At 36.6% G+C, this 27,780-nt stretch overlaps 1 protein-coding gene across 2 annotated transcripts in view; it reads left to right on the top strand.

Moving 5' to 3' along the window:
- LOC113085839 (copine-5-like) overlaps nucleotides 1-27,780 on the top strand; it is a 65,850-nt gene that overhangs the window by 984 nt on the left and 37,086 nt on the right. Inside the window, exons 2-7 of one of the 2 annotated variants that reach the window (XM_026255273.1) lie at nucleotides 12,302-12,342; nucleotides 14,099-14,145; nucleotides 17,843-17,946; nucleotides 18,987-19,026; nucleotides 19,973-19,987; nucleotides 20,144-20,220. In XM_026255273.1, coding sequence (XP_026111058.1) covers nucleotides 12,302-12,342; nucleotides 14,099-14,145; nucleotides 17,843-17,946; nucleotides 18,987-19,026; nucleotides 19,973-19,987; nucleotides 20,144-20,220 — 324 coding nt within the window. The remainder of the gene's footprint in view (nucleotides 1-12,301; nucleotides 12,343-14,098; nucleotides 14,146-17,842; nucleotides 17,947-18,986; nucleotides 19,027-19,972; nucleotides 19,988-20,143; nucleotides 20,221-27,780) is intronic. The other variant, XM_026255274.1, reaches the window with a different exon arrangement.

Here is a 27,780-nt window from a genome sequence, read left to right as displayed (position 1 = left end):
TATTTTTAGCTTCATTTTTCAGAGTTTATATAGCCTGTTAATGAAATACATTTTTTAGGTTACACTTTATTTTAAGGTGTGCTTGTTATAGTGTAATTATACATTTAAATACTGAGTAATAACTACATGCGGTCTACTGACTGGTTATGGTTGGGATTAGGGTTTGGTTTAGGTTTACTTGCATGTAATTATGCATAATTTATAATTATTTCAAAAGTAACTACATGTAAAGTGTAACAAGGACAGATTAAATAAAGTGTTACCATTTTTGGCTTGAGCTGCAAGGAATTTTAAGAAAATTAAGCTTTAGAAGTAGCAGTTCACAGGCAAAAATTTGATTCCAGACTTTCTGGCTTTACAGTATTGATATGAGCGTAAATATCTAATATATCCAGAGGTGCATCTACATAGGCAGCTTGCCCAAAGCACTTGATGTTGCTGCTCAGCTGTTTCAGAGATGCCATAAATTGTCATATTCCGTGAACATCAAGGACAGTGAAGAAAAACCTAATCTTTGCTTTCCATCAATAATAAATGTCATATTTGTCATATTTAGTTACATGAACTGCTTGTTAGAAGAAATGCATCTTCAATTTCTTAACTAATTCTTCTTCTTTTATTAGCTTGTAAAATGTGATATTACTACTAGTTGCCAAATCATAGCATTGCAGTACTGAAGAATACAGTCAGTTTTCATTAGAGGGAGCATAAAGACCCCACCCAAATGTCCCCACGTCAATGCATACAGTATTCACTACATTACAAAATAGCAGAGTTGTTTTTTTTGTATGTTTCTTGCAATATAATTCCTGTTGTATCTGGGTGAAAGTTTTTTTGGAAGATGCTTATATCATCATCTTTGCTTTTAGGGCAGATAACATTGCTCTTATTAAGAATGAATCACTAAAACGCTGCTGCTGGAAAAACAGGTTTTGAGATGTAGTGAAAATGAATTTGAGTCATAGGGCTCTGCAGCCAAGACCACAGCCGGTTCATTGCTCAGACTGATAGGTGGGCTATTGCTTTTGGTTTTCAATCATCTTGAGGAGTAATGGATACGGCTGGCCTACTCAACATCTGCTATGTCTTTAATAGTCATTTATAGTCAATTATACATGCTTCAATCCAATTTAGACAAAATTATTTTACAGAATTTCCCAACTTGACAGTCAGACCATCTATTTAATGAGAGCAATTTCCTGTGCAAGTAGCTATTAACCATAAGCTCGCAAACTTCTCGACTGCAAGTTAATATTGCCTGCTGTCTTCATGAAGAAAGAAATAATACTGATTATGGGTGTAATTTGGTATGATTGTTAGCTGAATAAATTCCTCTCTTAAAGACCAAGACTTCATAACATTAGCTAAATGGGATCTTAACTGTTTTTAATGAACTAGATATAAATTGTTTTTTAAAACGGTACATTTGCAACTAAATTATTATATAGAAATACAAGCAATAGTGCCAATTACACATTACACTAAACTCTACAGTCTTTAGTAAGAAATTGTATTTCAATTTGAACTTGACATGATATATATTTGATAAGTATCATAGACCTTTAAGAGCAATTTTTTCTACACGTTTCTTCACTTTCTCTTATATAAAAAAAAAAGTCCTAAGGGAATTCTAATGGGGTCATTATCCATTATAAAGGGATTTCTGTCATACTGTATATCTATATAGGTAATTGGTTCAAATAAATTCTAATGGACCAGAAAAATATCTGGAGTTTAACTAATATGAGGTTGTTCAGTAGGATCTCACTTGATTCTAAAATAATTTTTGGAAGATTCTTGTTTGGTTAGGTTCCTAATTCTAATTATAAAATTCCATATGCTTTGCTTTATTGGATTTTTTTCACTCTTCCTGCTTCTACATAACAGATAAAAAAACAAACAAACAAAAAAATCATTGGTTTTATCAAATATGTGGTCAAATTATTGATTAAAAAATGCTTTTATTGTTATTTTTAATTGAATTAGATTTTTGCCACCCTAATTGCTGCTGTGATTAAATCAATGAATAAGTAAATCTATTGGGCCTGAACCATTATGGCCTTCTCTGTCAGTGCAGAACATTCTCTCCAGGTCTGTGATGAGACTCTGTGTAGTGGTGGTTGAAATTATCACCCACATTTGTTCTGTGTAATTGATTTAGTTTGGGCTGATTATCAGGGGATTGTGGCAGACATGGAATGGAATCGCTTCACTTCCCAATCCAGAGACCCTTATAACCTGCTGATGTTACTAGAGAGCAGAAAGTTTGGTCGGACATACCAGAGGCTTTGTGAAAATCCTCATCACAAACAAATGCTGTCCTGTGAGTGAGAGATACGCGATTGATCCAGTTGTCTGGCACTAATTTGGTTTAGGGGTTTTTGATTGGTAATATAGTCAAATGGCAGAAAAAAATGTTTGGACATACTCAGTGGGTCTTAGGCATTAGAAAGATACTTGTGTTTTAGTTATACACTACTGTTTAAAAGTTTGCAGGAACTGAGAATGCTTTTCAGAGATTTTTATTGAATTTTCATGGATTTGAAATCAATTTTAAACTTCATTTTCTTTGAATCTGATCATTCATGAACTGAACAGATAATTTTACTCATAACTCAAATGTGTACATACACATATACTGGACATCAACAAAGCTCCTTTCTGCTGGGAAATATGGTTTTAGCATGGTGTCCTTGCCAAAAACGATGTACCCCTGTTGTTATTATCCTTCAAGAGTAGCTCTCTGTGTTGTAAATGTGGAAGAATAAAGTTGCAGTTTTTGGCAAGCTTCAGTTTCAATGCAGATCCACATCCTCCTCTTAGCTGACCTTGCAGGTGAGGAACCAGATCATGGTCATGGACTACATCTACATTCACTCTGCACCCCTCTGCTGCTAGCCTCTCTGGGCTCTGCTCTGCTGAGAAGGGCTCTGTCTGGTGGGTTTCTACAAACCTGGAGATGATTTACGGTTGGGGTTTAGCTCCATTCTCAGCAAGTGACTTGATTCCAAATGGAGCCGTGGTTTATTGTAAGCCGTTATTGTTCTTTTGCTATTCGTTCAGCTCCAGTGACTTTTATTGCTGGATTTCCTCATTTGATTATATATTCTTGAAAAATGAAGTACCTTTATACTCCTTTGTGTCCTGCTTCCAACATATCTTCCTTCCAAGAAAATTTGCTGACCCTCAGGTGACTGAAGGGGTACCTAGATGAATTGTTTCTTCATCTGAACAGATTTGAAGAAATTATTTCACTTGCTCATCAAAGGATCCTCTGCTGTGAAAATCCACCAATATGTTTGACTGTTTTCTCTTCTAAACAGTGCTTGACCTGTGCATATTTCACCCCTGCTTTAGATAAGATTACTTTTTCATTGGAGTAAACAATATTAAGGATACAGTACTTTTGTATTTTAGCTGGAAGCTATTTTTTTGTTAAAACATCTTAATACATTTATTTATTACAAACACAGTTTTAGCTTCACAAGATATTATTTTATGGACTGTAGTTGTGTGGATTACTTGTGATATTTTAGTCAGCTGTTTGAACTCTCATTTTGAGAGGATCCATAGGCAAGTGATGTACTGCTAAAGTTTCCAAATGTTCTGATGATGCAAACTCAACTGCATCTTGAATAATCAGAAGGTGAGTAAACCTTCAGAAAATATTCATTTTTGGATTGACTATTTCTCTAAATGCCACCAAATGAAAAACAATCAGGGCTGATTTTGCAGATGCTACTTGAACTTTAACTGGTGATGAAACAAGTATCCAAAGTGAGACTGGGAGAAAGAGAAATGTGAAAGATGGATGGATGAATTAATTGACTGGATAGATGGATGGATGGTGAGGTCTTCAGTGTGTGATAAAGATGCAGAATCAATGCCAAAAGATGTGAGATGCCGAATGAGGCGCAGAGATTTACAGTCATTATGTATTCACACTGTAATCTACTGCAGAAGTGGTTGTGTGAGTGTCCTAGTTTATGCATTGTTTTCATCTATTCTCTATTCACATCTTTTTGTCCTGTTTTTGCAATGATTTTTGTCTGTAGATTTGATTGCCATAATTGACATCTAGAGGAATCAACCGATATTACAACGCCTCAATTTTAAACCTTTAGGAATAAGTCTGTGATATGGCCAGTATGTGATTAAAATGAAATCATAGGTTGGTAGATAACAGGTTTTAGGAGGAGGGACTGAGTGTCTGACCTCTGCGTGTCACTGAGGGAAGCGCTTAATATGGTGAATAGTCAAACAGATGGTTGAGGAAAAAAACACAGCTGCTGAACGGATGGATGGGCTGGGTGAGAGCTTGGCCAGTTGTTAATTGAGCTGGCTGATTTAGTAAGCATATAAATGTGTCAGTAGAGCGAGTGTGGGTATGCCTGTGTTTTTACAGAGGATGGTGTCGAATCAAAGAACTCAAAACGGCTGTCTCACAAACCCAGAATTCTCTTGTGTGCTGTTCGCGAGCGTTGTGTGATGTGACAAAGATACTGAGAATAACAAGAGGCTTGTCTACACTTGCAATTCAACTCTGATCATTATTGGGCTTTTTCAGTCAAGTGCAGCTGACCCTTTGTTGAAATGAAAACACATTGATTGCATCAAAGTTTTGAACTCCTGTTGTCAAAACAACAACTGACTCGTCTGATTAATATCAGCATTGATGCTTTTACATCACTACTAGTAGCCTAGCTGTTTATTACCACCAATTTGTTCTTGGTTGTTATTGTAATGTTATTGGTTGGTTGGGTGTGTAACAACACTATTGCTTAAAAGCAACATGTTTTTGTTTTTGTTTTCTTTAATCAAAATATAATTACTTGCTCCAAAATACTGATATCTTCATGAAGGCACTGACAGGTGGACCACCAGAACAAAACTATTTAGCGTAGTAAACAGAGATGGGAGAAGGTCAGTTTTTGGCTTTTTTCCTGCGTGACTTGCATTACGGTACTTACTTTCTTTCTTTGATCTGGGTTTGCTCGGATACATTTCTCAATAAGTTTTTCAATAAATATTATCTGATAAAGAATTTTTGTGGTAATTATAATTTTGCATTCCTCTACCTCTTTGTGTAAAAAAAAAAAAAAAACATTATTTACATACAAAACAACACAATGCTTTCTCTGTTATCATATTAATTTACTCTCACATAACTCATTGTGTATCACAAGTTTTTAACGGTACACCAAAAGTTTGTGATGGTTAAGATTTTTTTAGAATGTTCTTAAAAATGTCTTAAGCTCACCAAAGCTTTATTTTTGTTGTTGTTCAAAAGACCGTAAAAGCAGTAATATTGTGAAATATTATTACAATTTAAAATAACAGTTTAAACAGCAGAATTTTCAACAGCCATTGCTCCAGTACTCTGTGTCACATGATCATTTCAGAAATTATTTTTAAAATGCTGATTTAGTGTTCAGGAAACATTTCTTATTATCATCAGTTATGAAAACCGGTTTCCTGCTTAATATTTTTGTGGAGTGTTTTTTAATTAAAGCAAACTTCATACAAAATGTATTTTTGAAAATCTTTTGTGACATTATTGTTTTATTACTGTCACTTTTTATCAATTTAATGCATCCCAATTTAATGCTGAATAAAAGTATAAAATTCTTGCAAAAAATTGTATTGACCCCAGTGCATAAATATGCATAAATATTGCATCAGAGCTGTTGGTTATTCAGTGTTACCATCTGTTAAAATGAGTCATATAGTCCTTACAAGTGTAGGCTGAAAACTAATGTCTTGCTACTCTAATCACACCATCACTAACACTTTAGTGATTTTTTAATTAGTTTTTTATTTATTTTATTTATGTTTTATTATTTGTACTGTCCTCTGTAATCAAATACTCAATATATCTATCATATAAAGAGGTAACTCAACTTAAATGAGCACCATAGATCAGTATTTATGATTAACTGTCACATTAGTTGCATTTATAAGCTATTGAGCGAGAGACATGCAAAACAAGATTGTTGGCCCTCTGGATTGTGACTTCACTAAAGTTTTTTTGGGAGATTTATGCGTGGTTTATGAATTGCATTTGCCAAGATTTAATTACACTGTTTAATTCTTGTTGATGAGATGGAAAAATGCTGACGCCCCTATTCTTCTGTAATTACTCCTTGAGAAATGCAATTCATATTGCATTTAATGAAACACTATAAAAGGACTTCCTAGGTCTTAGAAGTGGCACAGGACCTTTGAGAGACATTCTAATGTTCTGTTTGTTTGCCAGTGCCCAGTGTGCCTTTAGGTGACAGTTAGATAGAGCCCTAATACGGTAAATTACACCCTGCTGGCCATCTTTTGTTTTGACTCATGGGAAATGTTTCGCCTGGTGTTGTTCATACTCAGTCCTGCTCTTGGCTTTGTTCAGAGTTCATCAAATAGCCATGATGATAAGGACTCTCCATTGACCAGAGAGTCTGTCACGGTGGTAATACCCCTGTCAGGGTGGCCAGACTACAACAGTTTTCATTCCAGACAACATGATGAGCGATATGATCCTTTCCTCTCCTCCACCTCCAGGTCTGTGGCTTTGGGCTGAGATGCACTCTGAATTTTCTCTTTGCCCCTCTTAACCAGATAGCAAGTTGAATTACTTTTTTTCTGCTTCTTTGAACCAATGAGGATTCATTGGCTGGCTGAGGAGTTTAGAATCTATTTTGCTCCCTCAGGCTGAAATAGCTTCTCCCGCATGAGGGTGCCAATTACAGTGCCACTGGGTTCTGGGAGAGCATGGGTGAGAAGGGGACTTGATCACAAGTCCAATAGTGTCAGACCACTTCCTTAGCAAAGAGAAAGAACTGATCTGTGGTGCTAATATCACCAAAGTGAGATGTGTTATAGCATCACAAACAACAACACAGAACACTATGATTCAGTGTAAGTATTCAGGATAGTGTTTACTAGGAATGTTAATACCGTAGATCAAAAATAAACACAGAAAAGGGCCAAATCATAAAGAACTGAATCAAATGATCTTTTACAAGAGATCATTTACGCTGTTGTAGTTCATTGTACTATTAAAACTTCTGTAACTCAAAACTAACCCTAACCCTAACTCTATGGCTAACCAGCCATTTAAATGTAAAACAGCAAGCTTATTGGCTGTGTATGCAATGTTCCAATCTGCTTGTGCCAAGTAGTCTAGTGCTGTGAATATCAGTTTGCATTAACGACTCATCAGCCTGTGCCATCTAGAGTTTCATGACAGAACTTTTTATTAATGTGAATTATGCACATTAATTGATATAATTTCCAAGATGATCCTGCCTCTCTTGCCTCCTCTTTCATTCTTTTTTGTTTTGTTTTTGTTTTGAAGAATGTTTTAACGGTTGCCCATACCATGAAAGTCCAATAACAGAATGTACATTATGTGTGTGTGCGTATACAGGTGAATTTCAATAAATTAGATTGTTGTGGAAAAGTTCATTTATTTCATTAATTCAACTTAAATTGTGAAACTTATATATTAAAAAAAATAATAATGCACACAGACTGAAGTAGTTTAAGTCTTTGGTTGATTTAATTGTGATAATTTTGGCTCACATTTAACAAAACCTCACCAATTCATCTCAACAAATTAGAATACTTCATAAGACCAATTAAAAAAAAAAAAAAACATTTTTAGTGAATTGTTGGCCTTCTGGAAAGTAGGTTCATTTACTGAACATGTACTCAATACTTGGTAGGGGCTCCTTTTGCTTTAATTACTGCCTCAATTCAGGTGCCAAATCCTGCTGGAATATGAAATCAGCATCTACAAAAAGCTGGTCAGCAGAAGGAAGCATGAAGTGCTCCAACATTTCTTGGTAAACGAGTGCAGTGACTTTGGTTTCCAAAAAACACAATGGAATGCAATCTAGATAGATAGATAGATAGATAGATATACTCTTCTTAGTGGTATATATGTTAACCCTCTGAAAGAAAGCATGACATGACAAGCAAGGTATTGATTAATGGTTGATTAATTAAATAATTATTTTTGTTTAAATGTATGATAAATGTCCTGTCTTTTATGGCTAAATTTAAACCTTTCTTACACACTTCCCACATTGAAAGTTTTCTAGGATTCCTCATAAGATGTAGTCGTGCCTCAAAGCCCAGAGGAGTTAATTTGAACATACGGTATGTGTTTGAACATCAGAGATCTGTCAGAGCCTCTATATGTTCAGACAGTTAAGCCCATTTTTAAGACTATAGAGTTATTGCTCTCCAGAAGCTTTTATTTCAACAGTTTTAACAGTAGGTCATTAATCATAAAACACTGTTGTAATGCCCTTAGTACTGCAAATTTTCAGCTTTTCAAACTTTCTAAGGTCTGTATAATTTATTACATGCCTTTTTAAAATACAGACGGAACAGAAAAAAATCATGTGACTTCAAGTCAGTTTTATCCTGTTTTATAAAACATTGTCTGTGTGCAGTTAAATGTTTGCTTCTTGCTTTAAGCGGCAGCTTCTGTCCCTATAAATAAACTTTTTGGTCATTGGGTTCTCAAGGGTCTCTATTGAACCGGTAAAGGATTGTGAGACTCATTTAAAATGTTTTCAGTTGGAGGGATGTTTAAAAAGTGAATTGACTGTCTTTTTTTTCTGTGTCTGTTTGTTACGACAGCATGCATTAAGAGTGTGGAGCTGACACTCATCGGTGTTAGAGAACAGTTTCTGAATTTTCAAACAGCCATTATACAGTCCAGCGCCACATATAAATTTAATTAAAAGATATTGTGACAGAAATTAGATATTTTTCAATACTATTGAATCAATCAAAGTTTTTTTTTTATTGTTTTCATTAAGCCCGTCTCAATTTTCTAGGTGTACAATGTTCTATTTATAGTCCTTTCAGACTCTCAGAGAGTTTGTTGAAACCGAATGGCAGAATAACTTTCTGTATCAGTCTGCTCTGATTCAACAATCCAGTTCATTAAATAGATGTCAAACACTGAATGGGATGCAGAACTGTTAGGGTGCTTTCACATCTCTAGTTCGATTCATTTGGTCCGAACCAAGGGCAAACAATTATACATTGTAGCATTTTTCAACTTTTTTGGTTCCTTTTCACACCACACTGATTGCTTTGGTCTGTACCAGTTGAAACGAACCAAAATGCAGTCACATGACAACATCTACATCACTCATTGGCCATGACGTATTTCCTAAACTTTTTTTCGTTTGGTCAGAATTTACGTGCGGGAAAATTCCAACATAAGAGTAAAAGTCAGCAAACAACACGGAGACAACACAACTACACGACAACACGACTGCACGGGCTGGTTTTGTCCCTGGCCATAATCTATTATATTGTTTGTATACACCACAACATGCAAAAAATACATTTCTATAATGAAGCGCGTATGCGGCTTGAAACAACATTCTAATGCACTGCAAGCGGGAATCGCTCGTAACTTCAAGCGGAGTGCATTAATTCTTCTTAACTCTGACATGCTCATGGTCATCTGACCAAATTTCTATGAGGCTCTGCACCTCCTCACTAGGGCTGGGATAAACGATTATTTTTTAAACGATTAATCTAGCGATTATTTTTTCGATGCATCGATTAATCTAACGATTAATTTTTTCAGACCCATTCGATTTCGATTATCTCCCCATTAATTGACTTCTAACAATTTATACATGTTGATTTACATATCTGAATGAAAAAAATCATGAATTCCTTAACATTGCAATATGTTTATTGCTCTTAAAATTACAAAATAAAAGACTAAGGGGCCGTTCACATATTGCGCCTAAAAACGCGTGGAAAACGCTACGCTTTCTCCTTCTTTCCAAAGCGCTCGGGCAGAAGCGCTCCTGAGGCGTCTGCCTTTGCTAAGCAACCATGCGTGCTCTCTCCATGAAGACGCGGAAATTTCAGCAAAGGATAAATGCATTTGCAGCACTAAAAATCGCTTGCAGTAGCTCTGCTACTAAATTTATTTCAAAATGGCAATCCATATATAGCTATGATCAGCTGTTCCTTCATCTTAGCTAAGTTTTCAACGTTGTTATGGGAAAGGATGAAGCTGATTGGTTAGTTCTTGTCACATGACCCGCGGTGCGCTTGCGGCTTTCTGAAAAGATGAAATGTTTTTAACTCGATGCGGTGCGGACGCGCCTAGAAAAAACGGGTGCGTCGCACCGCGTGCGCATCGCGACCGCACCGCGTGCGCATCGCGACCGCATCGCGTGCGCATCGCGACCCCATCGCATGCGCATCGCGACCGCATCGCGACTGCATCGCGACTGCATCGCGACTGCATCGCTTCCATTATGAGCGCGCATGCCGCGCGCCTACATTGGAAATAACGAACTTGCGCGCGTCAAATGAAACCACAGCGGTGCACTGGGAATCTGAAATTTCAGCTCACTTTTGAACCCAGGTTCATTAATCAAGTAGATACTGGAGATGATCAGACTAACTTCCCAGTTCATGATGGACCCCCTACCTGGAATCTAAGTGGTACCTCTTAAATAAATGCCCCCAGGAAGTCCCAACCACAAGACTTCTATAAAAAACATGGTCCAAAATCTTACAGCTCGTTTGCCAAAACCCAGTTCATGATTTTGTGCAGGAAAACCCAATTAAAAATTAGTATGCCACAGCAATCTAAGTGTAGTAAATGACTCACTTCACCAATGATGTTGTGATTTTTGGGACACACTCCAGGTGAGCTTATGAGTATATCAGGTCAATTCCCACCTCGCTTAGTTCAGTTCATCAGTCTGTTAATTTGGCAATATGGGAGTGCTTCCCACAAGCTGTTCATTGAGATTCACACACTGGAGGAGCTGGTCAACTGATTTATCTGAAGGATTGGTGGATTAGGTAGCTAGTAAAGCATTGGATCATCAACAATCTCTTTCCTCGTCTGGCCAGAAACTCAGAACGTCTGTTATTGTCTCCTTCCACACAGGTTGGAAACACAGAACAAGAAGTGTCTTTTGGGAAGTTACCATCTACTTCTGATGAGGAGAAGACAGGAATCTTGCGCCTCTCCATTCCAGAAGAACAACAGCGAGCATCAAAGTTATGCCTTCTTTCTTTGCGTGAACATTTGGGCGGCATCGTGCAAATCTTACCACATCATGACATAGACATGTGCGAGAATGTATAAACGAGACATTTTAGGAGGGCGTGGACAAGTCTTAAATTTGATAAAGAATATCTTTTTGGGTTTGAGACTTCAGTCTTTGCAACTTTAGGGATCATATCTATTCATAAACAGCTTGTAACACTCCAAACAGAAAGGAAAACTTGAAATTGCATCATATGACACCTTTAAAAGGCCTGCTTCCGTTAACTTTTATGTTAACATTGTCAATGGCCATCAACATACACTGTACTTCATCTGAGGATTGAATCCCTTGTGCTTTATGTCCATTTAAGGTCTGTAAACATGGGTACCAATTGATTTGGATAGATCTTTGGGGCCTTCCTTTGTTTCAGCCACTGCTGTTACATCCAGAGATCTGGAGTTTTTTTTTTTTATGGCAGTCATTTCCTAAACCTTAGGATTGGGTGAGATGGTGAGGGTCAACCCCGTAGTCCAATGAGAGGTCCTCTTTTAGGTGGTTGTGAGTGCAGAAGGTCTCCCTTCTTGTCCTGCTCAATGTGTCTGGCAGTTGTCTTGGCATCTTATCTGATGGTTCTGTACTTTTGTTTATGTTTCTACACCAATATCCCATTAATGTGTTAAATCTCCCTCCACAACATTTAGAGAGGGGCCCTGCTATAATCTGGTCCTTGGAATGCCAATCTGACTGTTGTTCACTACATAAGAGAGATATGATTGTGAGAGATTAAGTGATATGACATTCCTTTAAGATGATGAACAGGTTAAAATAATAATTATAGATAGTTTGTGTATTTATAATGCAGATAAAGCTGTGTTTCCAGCATCTGCATAATTTGTCTGCATAATTTTTCTGAAGCAATGATGGTAGAGCTGCTTCTATTTTGTGTTGTTGCTCTGCTAATGTTTTTGTAGCCATATGCTCTTCCTTATGCTTTCGAATGGATCACTGAATTTTTGGAGGGACTGGAGAATAATGATGGAAGTGTATCTTGCTTCAAAACACAGAGAAAATGACAAAAAAATATAATGTCAAGAGATGTTTTTGTGGCTGCTAATGGAAGGCGATGGATGGTTTCTGAAATTACATGTAAATGAGAGCTCCATTACGGCCTTTGTATAATTTTATGCCGGAACTGTTTGACCGAAGTGACCTAGTTTATCAGTCCTTAATTGACTCTCTTTTCCTTCCTGTTTCCCCAGAAATCTGTTAGATCGGGACACCTTCTCCAAGTCTGATCCTTGTAAGTACTTCTCTTTTTTTCTTAGCTGAAGCACTTGTTTTTAAACCTAAAATCATTTTAAAATCTATTTTTTAAACCCAGTCTCCAGGCTTCGTACTCCACTGACATATTGTTTTCCAGTTCGGTCTCTTCGTCACCTCTCCGTCTTTCTTCTGCTTTCCACACTTTGCCTGTAAAATTGTCTACTCTGCTATTTCTCCAAGTTGCCAAAAATGCATGCATAGAATTTGCATCACAATGTGACAGCTTTTTTTCACTATCAACAGAAATGCAGAAGTGCTTAATATATGCAGAGCATGAGCTCAGCCCCCTGAATACAAATGCTTCTTGAGTCATGGGGACATTTAGACATGTGTACAGTAAATCTCTTGCTGAAGACATGAGATTATGAAATAGAGAGCAATGGGTCAAATAGTCTGGCCACCTTTGCAATTCTAATCTTTGCAAGAACATTCACATTTACTAGGCATTGCTCTTTCATCAAGGAGATGTATAATTCTGTTAATCTTCATCATGCTCCAAAATGTTGTATGTGTAAAACGAATAACTTTGAAATAAACCTATTTATTTTCCTTTCAAATATTTTTGTATTGACCCAATAAAAACCCAGTAGGTAGATATTGGCTCTTTACCCTTATGTTGAATCCCAAAGCAGGTGTGGACATTTGGCTCCAAAAAAAAACTCACAGTGAATTTCTTTTACATTATTAATTTAGGGGTAAAATGAAGTTTGATATACACAAACCATGCCAATAAATATGTGCTGCATTTCCCTCTAAGACACAAATCTAACACAACAAAAACAAAAAAAGAGCAGTTAAGAAAGCATCTTATCATAATGATGTAGATGTTTGCTCAAGCTCTGCAATTTGGCACTCCAGTAAAGTCCAGTCATGTTTTTTTTTTTATTACACTTTTTTTAACAAGCAGTTTTACAAGTACTAAAGTGTCAGTATCACGCTCAGTTTGAACTTTGAAGCTATGTAATGTTACTTGTGTCTTTTTATTTGTGAATGCAAGTTATTCAGAATACGTTTTCTTTCATTTTAGAGTTAATGTTTTTTAAAGATAATATTGTGAATAAAATAGTTCACTTAAAAAAAAAATAGCGTTATCACTTTTTGTTCCATATCCACATGTCTAACAAAAGGAGATGTTAGGCAAAATGATGTCAGTCATTTAATTTTTCACATACTTGAATGGTGAATGAAAATGTCTCTCTGTCTGTCAATTTGAGTGCCACATTTATTTATATTCTCAAAAAAAAAGTTTTTGTATAATAGTAATGTAATTGTTTGTAGGTGTAAAAGCGTAATAAATCAAAGTCTAAAATTAATTTAATCAAAGCCTACTAATTAATCAGTGAAATGATTGATGGTTAGTCAATTAATCATTCTAATAATCATTATTAGAATGCTACATTTTATAAAATAATTTATCAATATTGTATAAGGCAAATAATTCGGCTTGTGATTTCTTCAAAATTCTATACACAAATTATAGGAAATTAAGTCTGTTTCTCAGGAGGAAAATGTAAGCGGGAAACTCATTTTATTCAACTTTATTCTCTGTTTCATTTCATTATTGTCAATAAGAAAAATTGAGACATTAACAAAAGTTTCTAAGCTTCTCATTGTTCAGCTTTTCATTAGAGATGCATCTACAGTAACTGTAACATAAAAGCTTTTTCTTCAAAATGAAAAAGATGCTGATTTCTCTCTCTCTCACTCTCTCTCTCTCTCTCTCATTTTCTCAGTGTGTGTTCTGTACACTCAGGGAGTGGAGTCTAAGCAGTGGCGTGAGGTAAGTGTCCACGTTCAGGAACAAACCTACAATCAGCTCTGACAGAGGCTCCCTCATTTGCCCTAATCAGCTCTGCATATCCTCTCTATATCTCCGCCCCCTTCAGTGTCACCGCAACCCTCTGGTGCCCATCACTGCCCATTGATTCTCCTGTTGAATATTCATGAATTTGTCCCCATGGCAGTGATTGACTGTTAAGATGATTGTACACTTTCTGTTAGCGATTAGCATTAAAGTCGATCTGGCTCTAAAGTTACGGGCCAATGCATGTGTAATGCTTCCCAGCTCACTAAACGTGATTTTTCACACCTAAATTGCGTTGAGCTGGAGGACCCGACCCCTTGGATTTTGGCAGGTCATTGCAATCAGCTGAAAATCGGACATCCTCAGGCTATCATATTCATCACTGAGCTAGCAAAAAAGACCTTGAGTATGAAAAATTGTATTGCGGTTCTCTTTTGCAAGTCTTGGTTTGTGATTCAGACTCTTTTAATTGAATCCCCTATTAGCGGATGACAGCTGTTCTAGCAGGTCTTCTCATGGCTGATGTGAATGTGTCAAAGCAGTCGTAAATGTCAGGATGTGCGCATGAGGAGCTGTAACAACTTTTTGACCCAAAATAAAACTGGTACCGGTGTCGATTTTCCTCCTTCACAGATGGTTTTTTTGGAACACCTTTCTCTTATGATGAAAGATGACGGCATACATAACACGGAGCAGGCTGCTAACTCTGATTGTCTGTGTAGACGGTTTCTCCATGCCTCTGCTCATGTAAGATGCCTCTTGTTTGGGTGTAATACCAACCGCTGTGGAAAAGAGGCAGTCAAGCTGTAAGGGATTGATAAGGATGGAGTTGTCTTTGTGTGTTTTTCTGTTCTCAGAAGGAGATTTGGGAGTATGTGTGTCTGTCTCTTTATTACTAACACAGCATAAGCACCTTACTTTGACAAGAGGATTGTGTCTATGGTTTGGCTACAGTATCTCACATTCTTGTTTTCTTGTATTTTATTTTTCTATATTTTATTGTTTACATACTAATAAGCAACTAACTACTGAATTTATGCATTAAAGTGATCTTACCATGGATAATAGTATTGTCGTGAATGTGTAGAAAAATTAGCTGTAACACACAGTCTAGAGTAGCTTAATACTTTTAACGAAATTGTATTTTTTTTAGCTGTTAAGATATAGTTCTTTAGATAGAGTTCAGCAAAAAACAAAAAGCAAAAAAAAACCATCAACAACAAAATAAAAACAACAACAACTGTATGACTTGTTCTTCTCTGTGAAACACAAAAGATAATATTTTGAGAATTGTTTTCTCTATATAGTGGAAGTAAATAGTAGGCAAAATTGTTTGGTTACCAACATTATTGCATATATTTTTTTTTTATGCTGAGAAGAAGAAAGAAATTCATTCAAGTGGGGAACAACATGAGGATGAGTAAATGTTGACTTTTATGAAGCTGAAATTGTGTTAAACTAGAATGATATGCTTAAACTACCACATTATATTGTAAACATTATAAACGCTTCCCATTATATGAGCTGCCTGTGACTGCACAAACTGATGGACGAGCGGAAAATGCATCAATGTGCTTTGCTTGGCTAGACAAAAAAAAAAAAAAGACCTATTCACACCAAGAACAATAACATTAATGATGGTATAATTGATAACACTTATTTTAAACGCACTCTGCAGTAATATTGCCTGCTTCATTAAATGCTCAATTTCTTTTGGATGGATTCTGGTTCATTGTCAATGTTTTAATCAGGCATTAGCTGAAAAAAACTTTTTGAAAGTGATTTCAACAATAGCACTCCAGTTTTTTTTGTGTGTTGGTATTGTTATTGCTGTGCTGCGGACTTCCCAATTCTTATGGAACAAATATAAAATATTATAATATTTAATATTACAAATATAAAATGTTATAATCATATATCTTCCTTAGTCTGGATTACATAGTTATTCTTGGTCATATACCAGCCACCAAGAAGTATTTCACACTCTCATCTCTTTGCTGTTTTACAAATGTAAACCAAATCAGACAATGTTGTGTTTTATCTTTCTCCTCTTTTCTGAAGAATGTGACCTTGTGTTAATGCTCCTTTAGACATTGTTTTGCACAGTACAACAGGTTTCACCTCTTTTTCACTTTGCCTGGGCTACCACTTTAACACTCAATGGGAGGTAAAGCTTTTTCAAAAGCAGTTTGGAGATTTAAGTTGAATGTTTCTGTCCAAAGGCAGTTTTGACAAAAAGGTTGGAAGCAAGTGCAATACCTGCAGAATTATGCACCATATGAAAAAACGTAAAAGGCTTTATGTGCAGCAGCAGGTTAACAGAATGATTTATAGAAGATGTAAAGTCAGACTGCGAGGATGTATTAGCAGTCCATAAAGCATTATGTTATGAATCCTAATGATTTTTGCTCTTCTACTACAGAGCTTTGCTTGAGAATGTTCAGTCATTCCTAGCCTGTGCAATTATCAATGTTTCTGGCCTTGAAATACAAATTCATCCTAATTTTTATTTACTTTACAGATTTAAGTGTGTTATTTGTGGTTCAGGCTTCGTGATTTGGAAATTGTCTTTTAATACGAAAGTTTATGCATCTTTAAACTACTGCAGAGAACATCAGACATGCCTCAGTCTGTAAGCGTATATTACACTGAATGTTTGTGAGAGTCAGTCTGTGATGTCTGTCTTCATCACTAACAAGAGCTCTGTGGGTTGGTGTGTACTGTACGTTTAAATCACCTTATCATTCCCTTATCCCTCATACGCCGTCTCCTTAATTTCTGCATGGCCAGGGTGTTGTAACACCCTTCTGGTGATTCATTTATTTATGCATTTCTCATCTGCTTCATCTTATTTAATTATTCATGGAAAACACAATTAGCTGAGGGAACCGACAGCAGAGCATCCTTCAAGAATACACTGAAAGACGACAGGCTTCTCTTCTCTTCTCTTCTCTTCTCTTCTCTTCTCTTCTCTTCTCTTCTCTTCTCTTCTCTTCTCTTCTCTTCTCTTCTCTTTGACGCCTTCATTTTCTTTTCCATTGGCAGAGGATTCTAAAATGTTCATCCACCCTCTTTAATTCCAAACTCTGATTTATGTTTATTATATAAAACCAGCAGGGCAGACATCCTTACAGAAACAGTAGAAGACGAAGAGGAGCTTTTATCATTAGTGGATCGAAGGCCTTTTGCATTTTCAGAGGATGTTACACAAGGAATGTATTGAAATGTCAATGTTTATGGTTGCACAGTAATTCAGATATAGCATAGAAAGCTGGAGCCAAAGTGTTATTTGTACATTAACATAGAAATCACAGTTGTTTATGGCACTGCATGTTCTGTGGTAGATGAATAGACTGTCATTAAAGTGGCATCCCAAGCATGAGCTCAGAACTCATGAATATTCTTGAATATTTATTACTTAGTTTGCATGCCACCACTCACACACACGTATGTGCCACACATATGTACACATAACTAATTCTGAGCAGGGGGTTCTGTTGTTCATCTGTAGAAGATATACTTCACCTCTCAAAAAAATCACCTCTTGCTTTTCCAGTTTTCCCTAAGGCTGCAGAGACATAGTCAATGGAATGAACAGAGATATGGTTTGTCTTTGGCCGCACGGTGTCAACTTTTTCATTCCCATTCATTTGTTCTCTCTCTTTTTGTGCAGTTTGGGAGAACTGAAGTCATTGACAACACCCTGAACCCAGACTTTGTGAGAAAGTACATCCTGGACTATTTCTTCGAGGAGAAGCAGAATCTGCGCTTTGACATGTGAGTTATTCCCTTTGATGCTGACACACAGGAATCTGCCTCGCTCTCCGATGAGCTGTCCCACTCTGGTCTTTCTGCTCTCGCTCTGTTTGTCTCCCTCTCTCCCAGCGCGTCCTCCTTGGTAATTATTGATGCTGCCTCTCTCTTGACTGTCATGTGTAAGGGGCTGGATCAGTGAAAGGGTGATAAATCTTTCAGATGAGTTTTATCCGCAATCTTCACGCAGCTGTTCAAACGCAAATGTGTGACGTGGGATCCCGGATGATTTACAATGTGTTCTTCCCTTCCCGTGCCTGACTGTCCATCTCACTCTCATTCACCTTCTTAAATGGGCTCTGCTGAGTTGAAAAAGGCCTGCTGCACTGCAGGCTAGACTTAATTGGAGAGTTCAGAATGCTGTCAGCGAGAAAACCTTCCACGATTATGCGAATTCCTGCTCAAACCAATTCAAATATTCACAGAGCCAACCAGCTGTGCCCCTGAACAGCACTTCCACTCAAATTTGAACAGCATCAAGAATTTAAATGCACACTAAGGGGGATCTGATTTAAAGGGAAATGTATCATTTTTTCACCAGTGAAATGAAATTTAAAGCATTACACTATCTTCAATTATTTGCATAGAATTATGGCAACAACTAGATGGAAATCTGAGTTTTGATTTGTTAAAGTGACAGACCTTTTCTTCTGTTATTGTGCTGTACATCCGTACAACATATTTTCATTATAAAATGTATGATGAAAATTTACAATCAACAGATCCAGTTTCATAAAAAAAGACACATGCACAGATAAATTGTTCTCAGTATCTATGACACGGATATAGAAAATAGATGTGAAGGCAGAATTTTTATTTCTTGCTGACTTAAAGCAATGTTCTCTACAAGAAATCAGAATGTTAGCTTTATATATGATTTAGTTCATAGGAATTCCAGATCAAGTAATGTGAGTATGGTTGAGCAAACTGAGCTGTTATCCAAGAGAAAATGGAACATGCCATCATATAATCATACTAACTGAAGCTGTTTTGTTGGATTTCAGATATGACATTGACTCCAAAAGTCCAGATCTGGCCAAACACGTGAGTGTATAGAACCACTTTGTATATGCTTTTTATTCATATGTGCATGTGTGTTTGCTTGGATGTATATGAAAGTTTTTTGTGTTCATTGGCAATTGCACTCACATTTTGACATGCATGCACTTCATTCTGCGGTTGGTTTTATGCAATCTACAAAGACTGAAAAATTACATTTTGTATAATTACCTAAATTGTGCAAAACTGAAGACGTGAAGTTCAACTCTCTCTTTGACTTCTGGAGGTTCTAAATGTATCCTGCAGTGTGCTTGAATATCATTGGACATACGGACAAATTGTTTCCTATTAAACTGATGAAATGCAAGCTAAAAATTGATAGTGACAAGATATTGAGAGATGTTTTCACTTAACAATTTGTGCCACATTTTTCAGCTTAAAAACAGTCATTGTCTTTCTTTGTAAGCAAATTAGTCTTCAAATTAGACATTTGCCTGGTGCATTTAAAGGAATATATCAAATATATGAATGAAAAAATTTTATACAGAATTTTATACAGAACTTGTTCTTGCTGTATATAAGTTATATAAGTGTTCTAAAATAATAAATTGCATCATTACTTGATTTGCATAATTATATTCAGTAAAACAGGTACCAGGCAGACAGTGTGAAAATAAACAACTCTCAGTAGGGGCAAATTATGAATTATGATTTTGTATAGAACCACCCGAATGTTCTGTGTGTGTGTGTGTCTGTTATGATTTGGTATTCTAGCTTTCTTTTGTAATCAGTGATCATCGTGGGTGTTTTTCCTTTTCTCTCTTCTCCAAGATCTTTTCTCACTATTCTCTAACTCTTGTTTTTTATCTTCTATCCTCTTCGGCCTGACTTCTTCAAATCGTTTGTATTTTTTTTTTTTTTTTGTCTTTTTGGTTACATGATATGCTCTGTTGTTATTGTTATATTTGCGGCCTCATCTCCCTACTGGAAGCCCTCCGATTTCAACGTACGTCTCTGCCTTGCACTCCTTGACTTTTCTCTTTACCTGTACAACTCATTTCTACCCAGAACCAACCTGACTAATTCTACTCCCTCTTTTTACTTCCTATCATCCTGTTTGGCCTTCTGTGGGCCTTCTTTTGTTTGGGCCACCCTTTTGTAGGACTTCCTGGGTCAGACCTTCTGCACTCTGGGTGAGATAGTGGGTTCACCGGGCAGTCATCTGGAAAAGCCTCTGGGGTAAGAAGCTAATGCACTGTTCTATGAGCCAGGCTCACATACTCAATCAGATTGGGATGTATTCAAAGTAAAAAAAAAAAAAGCTGTATAGGCTCAGCAACTGTGCCTGAAGCCACCTCAGATAGATTACTGGCCATAGGAAACAGAGAAATGACTGCAGCTGTTCTTAAGTAGATCACCTTCAATGCCTATGGAAAAATGGGGAATTACATTTACTAAGACTAAGACGCTATTTTGACCCATTGTTTTGATTTATTTTGTACAGTTTTATTGTGTCCGCCCCTTTTCACTCAGCACTCAAGTAATTGCTTTCATTGATTTAGTGCTGAGCTACAGTGTGTGTGCACCCAGTGCCAAAGCTTGTTTGACTAATGAGTCATCTTTTGCTAATTAGGTCATAAACATGTGATACATTTTTTCTTAATTAACTTTATAGCTGTATGAAGCACACGGCCCTTGTATATTTAACCTTGGCCAAAGTTTGATCAGTTTAACCTGTCTTTCAGTTCAGATCTTGCTGAAATGAGCCTGGTGTTCTGCTGTTGTTCAGAGCGTTATGGCTGTGGAATGATGATGGATACTCCCATCTATCCCTCACCATCTGTGTCTTATGTCAGTGTAGCAGATTAGGCTTGTCAGTGCAGATTGCAAGCGTTAATGGAGCACAACAAGAGACTTCCATTCTGCCTTTATTACTAAAGTATATCATAGTCATGCAACCGTAAAGGTGGACATTTCTTTAACTACTGGCCATGGTATTTCTTAACATTATCTCTTTCAAATGTAAAAACACTTATTTAAACGATCCTCAATAGTGTCATACATTGAAAACACTTTATTAAAACACTAAATTTGTCCAATTAAGGTAGATTGTTACACTTCTTGCATAATTTGACAATCACAGATCGATTCAGAAGTGATTTGAGATATTTGTTCAGTAAACAGCTGAGAGACAGTTGTGATTTGTGTAAAAATGGCAAAATTAGTTCAAGTTCAAATATTTAATACTGTGTATTTTGTGCATTACTTTAATGTCTTATTTTTTTTTATTAAAATCCACCAATAAAAACTTGTTTAGTCTACATTTAAGAGACATTTTCCCTCCGTGAGCTGGAACTGTTTTAAATCGGTGCTGCTTGGATACAATGCTAAGGGAATACAAAAGAAGTTGAAGAAGCTGAAGTTTAGAAGGAAGATGTAATGATTGCAGGGTTTAGTTAGCCTGAATATACAAGTGCTAGGGGTGGAGCAGACCCCATTGATCATCCTCAAACACCCACTCAATTGCTTTCATTTATGGGCATTATCTGTGCAGAAAGAAGGGTTGGATTGGAGGTATTTGGTTGTGGAGAAGAGATCGGCCAGTAATAATGAACTGTTCTACTCAAAATCTGTGGGAGTTTAAAAGCTTTAGGGGTAAATTTGAGCCCCTGATCTCTGTACAGTTTCCCCAGACTGTGTTAAACTAGATGGAGACAGACAAAGAAGGGTGAGCGCTGGTACACAGAGAGGCCGCTTTCACACAGCAGCCGAAAACGCTTGTCAGTCCTGTTTTAGAGAGCTAAATATGGTTGTGTTCGCTCAGAATTCAGTTAGTTGTCAGTGTAACAACTGGTTTCTACGATGAAGTGACTGTCTTAAATTTAGCAAATGCAGTCTGTCAGCATGTTTGTTGGATAGAATGAACGGTACTGCAGGTACTGCTTTCTGCAGTGACACTGACAGACAATACTGTGCAAGTGTAGAAGTTTCACAGAAAATATTTATTTTCTTCTGATAAGTGTCACAAAGTGAGTAGAAAACCCTAGTAGAAAATTATGATTTTTTAGTGTACCAAATGTTCCTTTTGTAACTTCCCTGTGTAAAACCAGTGAAAGGCAAAGGGTCTCACACCAAATATTGATTGGATTAGTTCCTAGCAACTTAATAGAAATAAAAAAATAAAAACAATGGCATTATTTCATATGTGGCTACACTTTTGCTCAGTATTGTACATATGACATGAGGCACACATACTGTACATTGCTCTGGATCTGATAATGTTAGATAATGGTAATATTAATTAAAAATAAATGAGTGATGCAAAATCTTTAGTTATCTTTCGCTGTGGTTATAAGCATTATTTCTGGCTTTCTCAAGATTATTGTTCTCCTAAATAATATTAGAAATTTGAATGAATGTATCCCAAATAATGTTGAAATGAATATCCCTTAAATTCATTTTTGGCAGAGATTCAAAGTGCAGATAGCTCTAACGGCTAATATTGCTCACAACCCACTGTACGTTGGAAAACAGGACAATTTGTTTCAGAATTACTAACACAAGCAAAAAAACATCAAACATGGCAGATGTGTAAGTCCAATGATTGGGAGGGAGTTTTAGTATAGTATCTAACTTGATGAAAAATAATGATTTAATGGGATCCATGTTATATTTCATCTGCAAAAATATTGTGAACTTTCATAAAGATACACAAAGAAAGATCATGTAATGGTGCTAGAAATTCAGCTTTGAAATCACAGGAATAAATTACATTTTAAAATATATTCAAGAAACGTATTTTTAATAGTAAAAATCAAATAAATGCAGGCATGGTGAGCAGAAGTGACTTACTTAAAAAACATTGAAAATCTTACTGTTACTGTAAAGTTTTGACTGGAAGTGTATGCTGGGCCATTCACTTTGAACTGCATCATTTTGCAAAAACATGAGGAAAGTTCTTTGCATGTAGGACCCCCAACTGGTAGATCAACATGCTGCTATTTTCTATCCGGTAAGAATAGTTGACTAAATTAGATGAACTGAAATGTGGAGTGTGTATAAGAGGATATTAACTGTGATAAATGTATTAACTGTGCAACAGAGTGGTATATTACACTTTATTTGATGGCTAAAGTTAAGTAGGTGTACTGGGATGCATCATTTGACTTTGGTTTTTATTTATTTGAATAGAGAACAAGCTGTAAGAAAGGAGAGAGCAACTGAAGCAAAGTAGCTTTGTACTTTGTGTGCAATTGAGGAATCAAAAAAAAAAAAATTGTGTAAAATGCCTGAGTGCAGGGTGACCTGCTTTTGAACAGCCTGTCATCTGTATTACACACACACAAACTCTTTCTACACCTCAATAATTCCCCATAGCCACAGAGTTGTCTCTGTGTATCTATTGCAGGAAATAGACTATAGCTTTCCCTCCACCCGTCCTGTGCAACTGATATAGCTGAAGTCATCTCTTGAAATGTAGCCCTCCGTTGTGTTGAAATAAGTAAATCAGAGACTACACACTTGGCAGCTGAATACAGAGAATTGTATGTTTGGCGATAAACAGGGTGTAAGGAGAATTTAGCCGCAGGCTGAACTGCTTTAAAACACACTACAAAACTAGTCTTATTGGATTTGAATTTCAGCAATGTTAATTCATCATCTCCCCTTCACTGGCTGTGTGCTGAAAGAACACAAAACATTGCCTAGCTTTAGATTCAATTAGAGTTTTCTACTGTTCACATAGGGGATATAGGAAGGGAAGTAACATAAGCCTTATTGAATACAGTACATTTGGCCCATCTGTGCTTTAAAAGCTGTGCCTTTAGTGATGCTGGTTTAATCGGATTGACCCCATTGTAAGGCAATTTGGCTTATTAGTTATTAAAAACTATATATATATATATATATATATATATATATATATATATATATATATATATATACAGTGTATATAAAATGATTTATTTGCATTTAATAAGAAAAAAGTCAGCCTATTTTGCATTTACATTGTATGGTAAAGGGTAGCTTTGACGTTTGGTTCTTTGTGTCCCACTCAGTATGAATGGTCATGATGCTTCTGGCCCGTGGCATTAGGATTTTATGCCATACTGATGGATTGAGTCTGTGCTTTATATCAGCATTAAACAGAACTTGTATGCTTTGACTCTGGAAATGCATTATGCTGAGCTGCATCGACAAATAGAGAGGAAGGGGGTGGGGAAAGAAAAAGGGAGAGAGAAATATGGGCCAGCGAGTCTTATCTAGGCCTCAGATTCGATACTCTGGTGGGACATCACAGCCATGTGTTTCTGACTGCAGGCTGTTTGAGCTTTTTACTGAAGAAAAACTATTTCAGATTTAAATGGTAACAAGAGTCCAAAAAATCTGAGTAAAAAAAGTATGGGTCAAAATTATTGATTATTTCTTTTATGCCAAAATTATCTAATTTATCTACCATCATTAGGATATTACAGTAAGTAAAGTTCATGATCCATGATGATATTTAGTAAATTTCCTTCCATAAATATATCAAAACTTAATAATAATAATACTAATAAATTACATTTTAAAATATATTCAAATAGAATATTTGAATAAATTATTAAATATTAATAAATAATAAATATTCATAAACTATAAACTAGTTTTGTTCAAGTAATTTTTTTATTGAAATATGTTATTTTATGTATTCTTTTTATTGCTTTTACAATCACAGATCATAGCACAGTATGGAAACAACAGCATGCAACAGCATGGTCAGTAAAACTGTAAAGGAGTAGTAGAAATTTTCACTTACATTTATGAATTTGGTAAACGCTTTTATCCAAATCGACAGACATATTCCTCAAGGTACACATTTTCTCAGTTCTTGCTTTCTCTGGGAATCAGACCCATGTCCTTGGCGTCTCTAATGCCTTGCTCTATAGTTTGAGCCAACGGAAGGAATCGAATATGGTAGAATATTTAAATACATGTCCCATCTAAATATTTATATTGAATATGAACTCTAGTGTTAATCCATCACCATGGATGAATTAAGTTGGAGTTCACACATTAAGCACAGGAATCTGTAATGGTCTAAGCCAGTCCATTTTATGCAAATACCCAAACATTCACACTGAAGGATGGGGCTTTTCAGTGTGGGTTTTACTTTTTTTTTTTTTTTTTTTAATAGGTCCCCATCACAAAATGAAAATTTAAGCCATTCTGACACATTCAGATAACTTAGGACAGGAAATGGTTTTCCATTCCATCTAGTGCGGCACTCTGGGCTAGGGTCGTTTATGAAAGGCAGTTGTTATAATAATGTATACGTTGAGTGCTCGGCTGGAGTTTTAAACAGCAGACAGCCCAGCGCCAGAAGCACATTTTACCTTATGGACATTCCTCCTGTTGTCATTTTGATAGTATCTGATTGGTTCCCTTAGGGGTCAACACAAGGGCAAGACCATCTTAGCGACCTCTGACTTCCCTCTTTTGACTCTGACATGCTTACAGTGCCATATTGTTAAACAGACTCTATTATAGATGGCAGCATAACCATAAGGACAGAAGCCGACAGTATTATAGATATGAATGCTATCAATCACTATGCATGGTCAGGTAGCAATACTAGGTAGAAGAAAATGCATCGCGCAAATGACTGACTGAAGAATATCTCATTCAAGGATATTCAGATACCCAGAGTAAGCACAATTTCAGGTCTGTAACAAACATCCTCTTCTCTCCTACTGGATGAATGGCTTACATTTAGCAGAGGTAGACTCTGTGCTCCATCATTATGTTGAATCAATTTCCATATCCGAGATCCAAGATGTTTTATGAATAACATTTAATTGCAGACATGCAATGCATTCTTGCACAACAAACAATAATAGTTCATTTTTGAGCTTGTTCGTCTGCGATGCGTCTTAAATCGCACTGGATGCCGAAAATGAGTCTTCATTAAGGTAAAGACATGGTCGGTTAGCCTGGAGGTTTCAAATTAATTATGGATTACACAGCCATGTGCAAATCATATGCAGAGCTTCAGTTTTCTTTGGTTGAAGCCATTTTGCAGGTGTTTTCTCTGTTGCTGTGCTTAGGCCACTGAAACACTAAAATCAAGCACACAAGTGCTGGAGAACGGTGCACCAATCTTAATTCAAATCCAGGTGTATTTAAGGATTATGGATGCCAGTCTAAGTATGAAAAGCAATTGGATTTAAGTTATAATCTTATTCCAACCCCTTGTGGAGTTCTGGAGCTTTATGTAATGCAGCTTGACTGCGACTCGCTCGCCGCAGTGAATCAGCGGTCCGTCATATTTCAACTCCGTTTGACTTAGTTTCACATGAAATGAGCCTGGATAAACTTATTCACTTAATCTCTTTGTTAGACAGATGAATGTAAATGTTCCTAACAGCCCAATGGTCTGTGAATGCACAGCTTATCGCTCTCAAACAGGACTGTTTATTTCGGGTACTCTGCTTACATACGCGCTCACATACTCAGGGACACGTGAATAATTGAATCTGCCTTTCTCTGTTTTCCCTAATTCTATTTTCTTTTACATGTTCAAGACATATTATTTTATATATTTCTACTCTGTTGCACAACACATGTTTGAAACGCCCTGCCATAGAGGACATTAGCTGGCCACTCATTGTAAGGCCTGATGAGTACCATAGTACGACAGGTCTGTCTGTTTCTCTCCTTCACTAAATCTCTTCCATTTCTTTTTGCCCCTCTCTCACCTGTCAACCCATTGTCTGCTTAAATACCAACATAATTCTTCATCCTAATGATGAAATGTGCAAACATCTCCACAAACCTCACTACCTGCTGTGCAGAATGATAATGCTGGCTAGTGTTAAATACTGTTATACATCTTCCTCAGTCATGTGGGACGACATTTAAGCATTTTTGATTACCCAGAGGGCTTTTGGCAGGTTTAAGACATCATAGGACACCACGTTTAATTGGAGCGCAGTTTATTTTATTCTTTGGTACAATATACAACGATCGCTGACTAATTAGAGGATGAATATGGAGAGAAATCTCCCTTTATTGTAAACCCTGGACTCTTTGTCAACACTTTGATGAATAGCTTCTGATATAGCATGTAGAACTACCTCACAATCTGCAAGTAGCAAGCTATTTGTTAGGTTGACGAGTTGCTCCATAAATCATCTCCTCTTCTCACATGAATTGATCAAATCAGGCCTGCCCGTGTGGAATGAGATGCGGAGCAGCTACGAATGCCATGATGAAGTAAAGGCTGCAACAAAGTCTGAAAATATTCAGCGTAAAACCAACTAACTCCTCTCCCTCGGCCGACTTTCTTTCATCTGTGATCAGTATGTAAAAATATTCCCCCTGTTCCTTAAGGACAGGACTTGGTGCACATACTTTGTTAAAGGATTGTTTGAGCATAGCGAACAGGTCGGGCTGTGTGATGTTGACTTATAAATCATTTGGCTTTGAATGGCGGATTTGGGACAGTATCATTGATCCTCTGGATCTCCACTGGCTCCAGTTAAAGGTTAGAAAGTTGATTTCAAGCTCTCGGCTATGTGCAAAAAGATGCCTTGATCTCCTTCCTTATGCTGGTGTGCACTCTAGATCATTGTTATTGCTTATGTCAACATTATCGAGCTTTCCCTTGGCAGGTGCAATGCTGTAAATGCCAACAGTCTTCTGTCAATAGTCAGATCAGTTTGTGTCTTATGTATACTTAATTATTGCATACTAAATATGAATAAAAATGAAAAAGGTTTGTCTTTTTTTTTTTTTGTACTGTCTTGTCTATTGTTTAAA

The sequence above is a fragment of the Carassius auratus genome, unplaced genomic scaffold (genome assembly GCF_003368295.1).
Source record: "Carassius auratus strain Wakin unplaced genomic scaffold, ASM336829v1 scaf_tig00042427, whole genome shotgun sequence".
NCBI classification, from domain to species: domain Eukaryota; kingdom Metazoa; phylum Chordata; class Actinopteri; order Cypriniformes; family Cyprinidae; genus Carassius; species Carassius auratus.
Note: the sequence above shows the minus strand (reverse complement) of the source record. Positions and strands in the feature narration are given on the sequence as shown.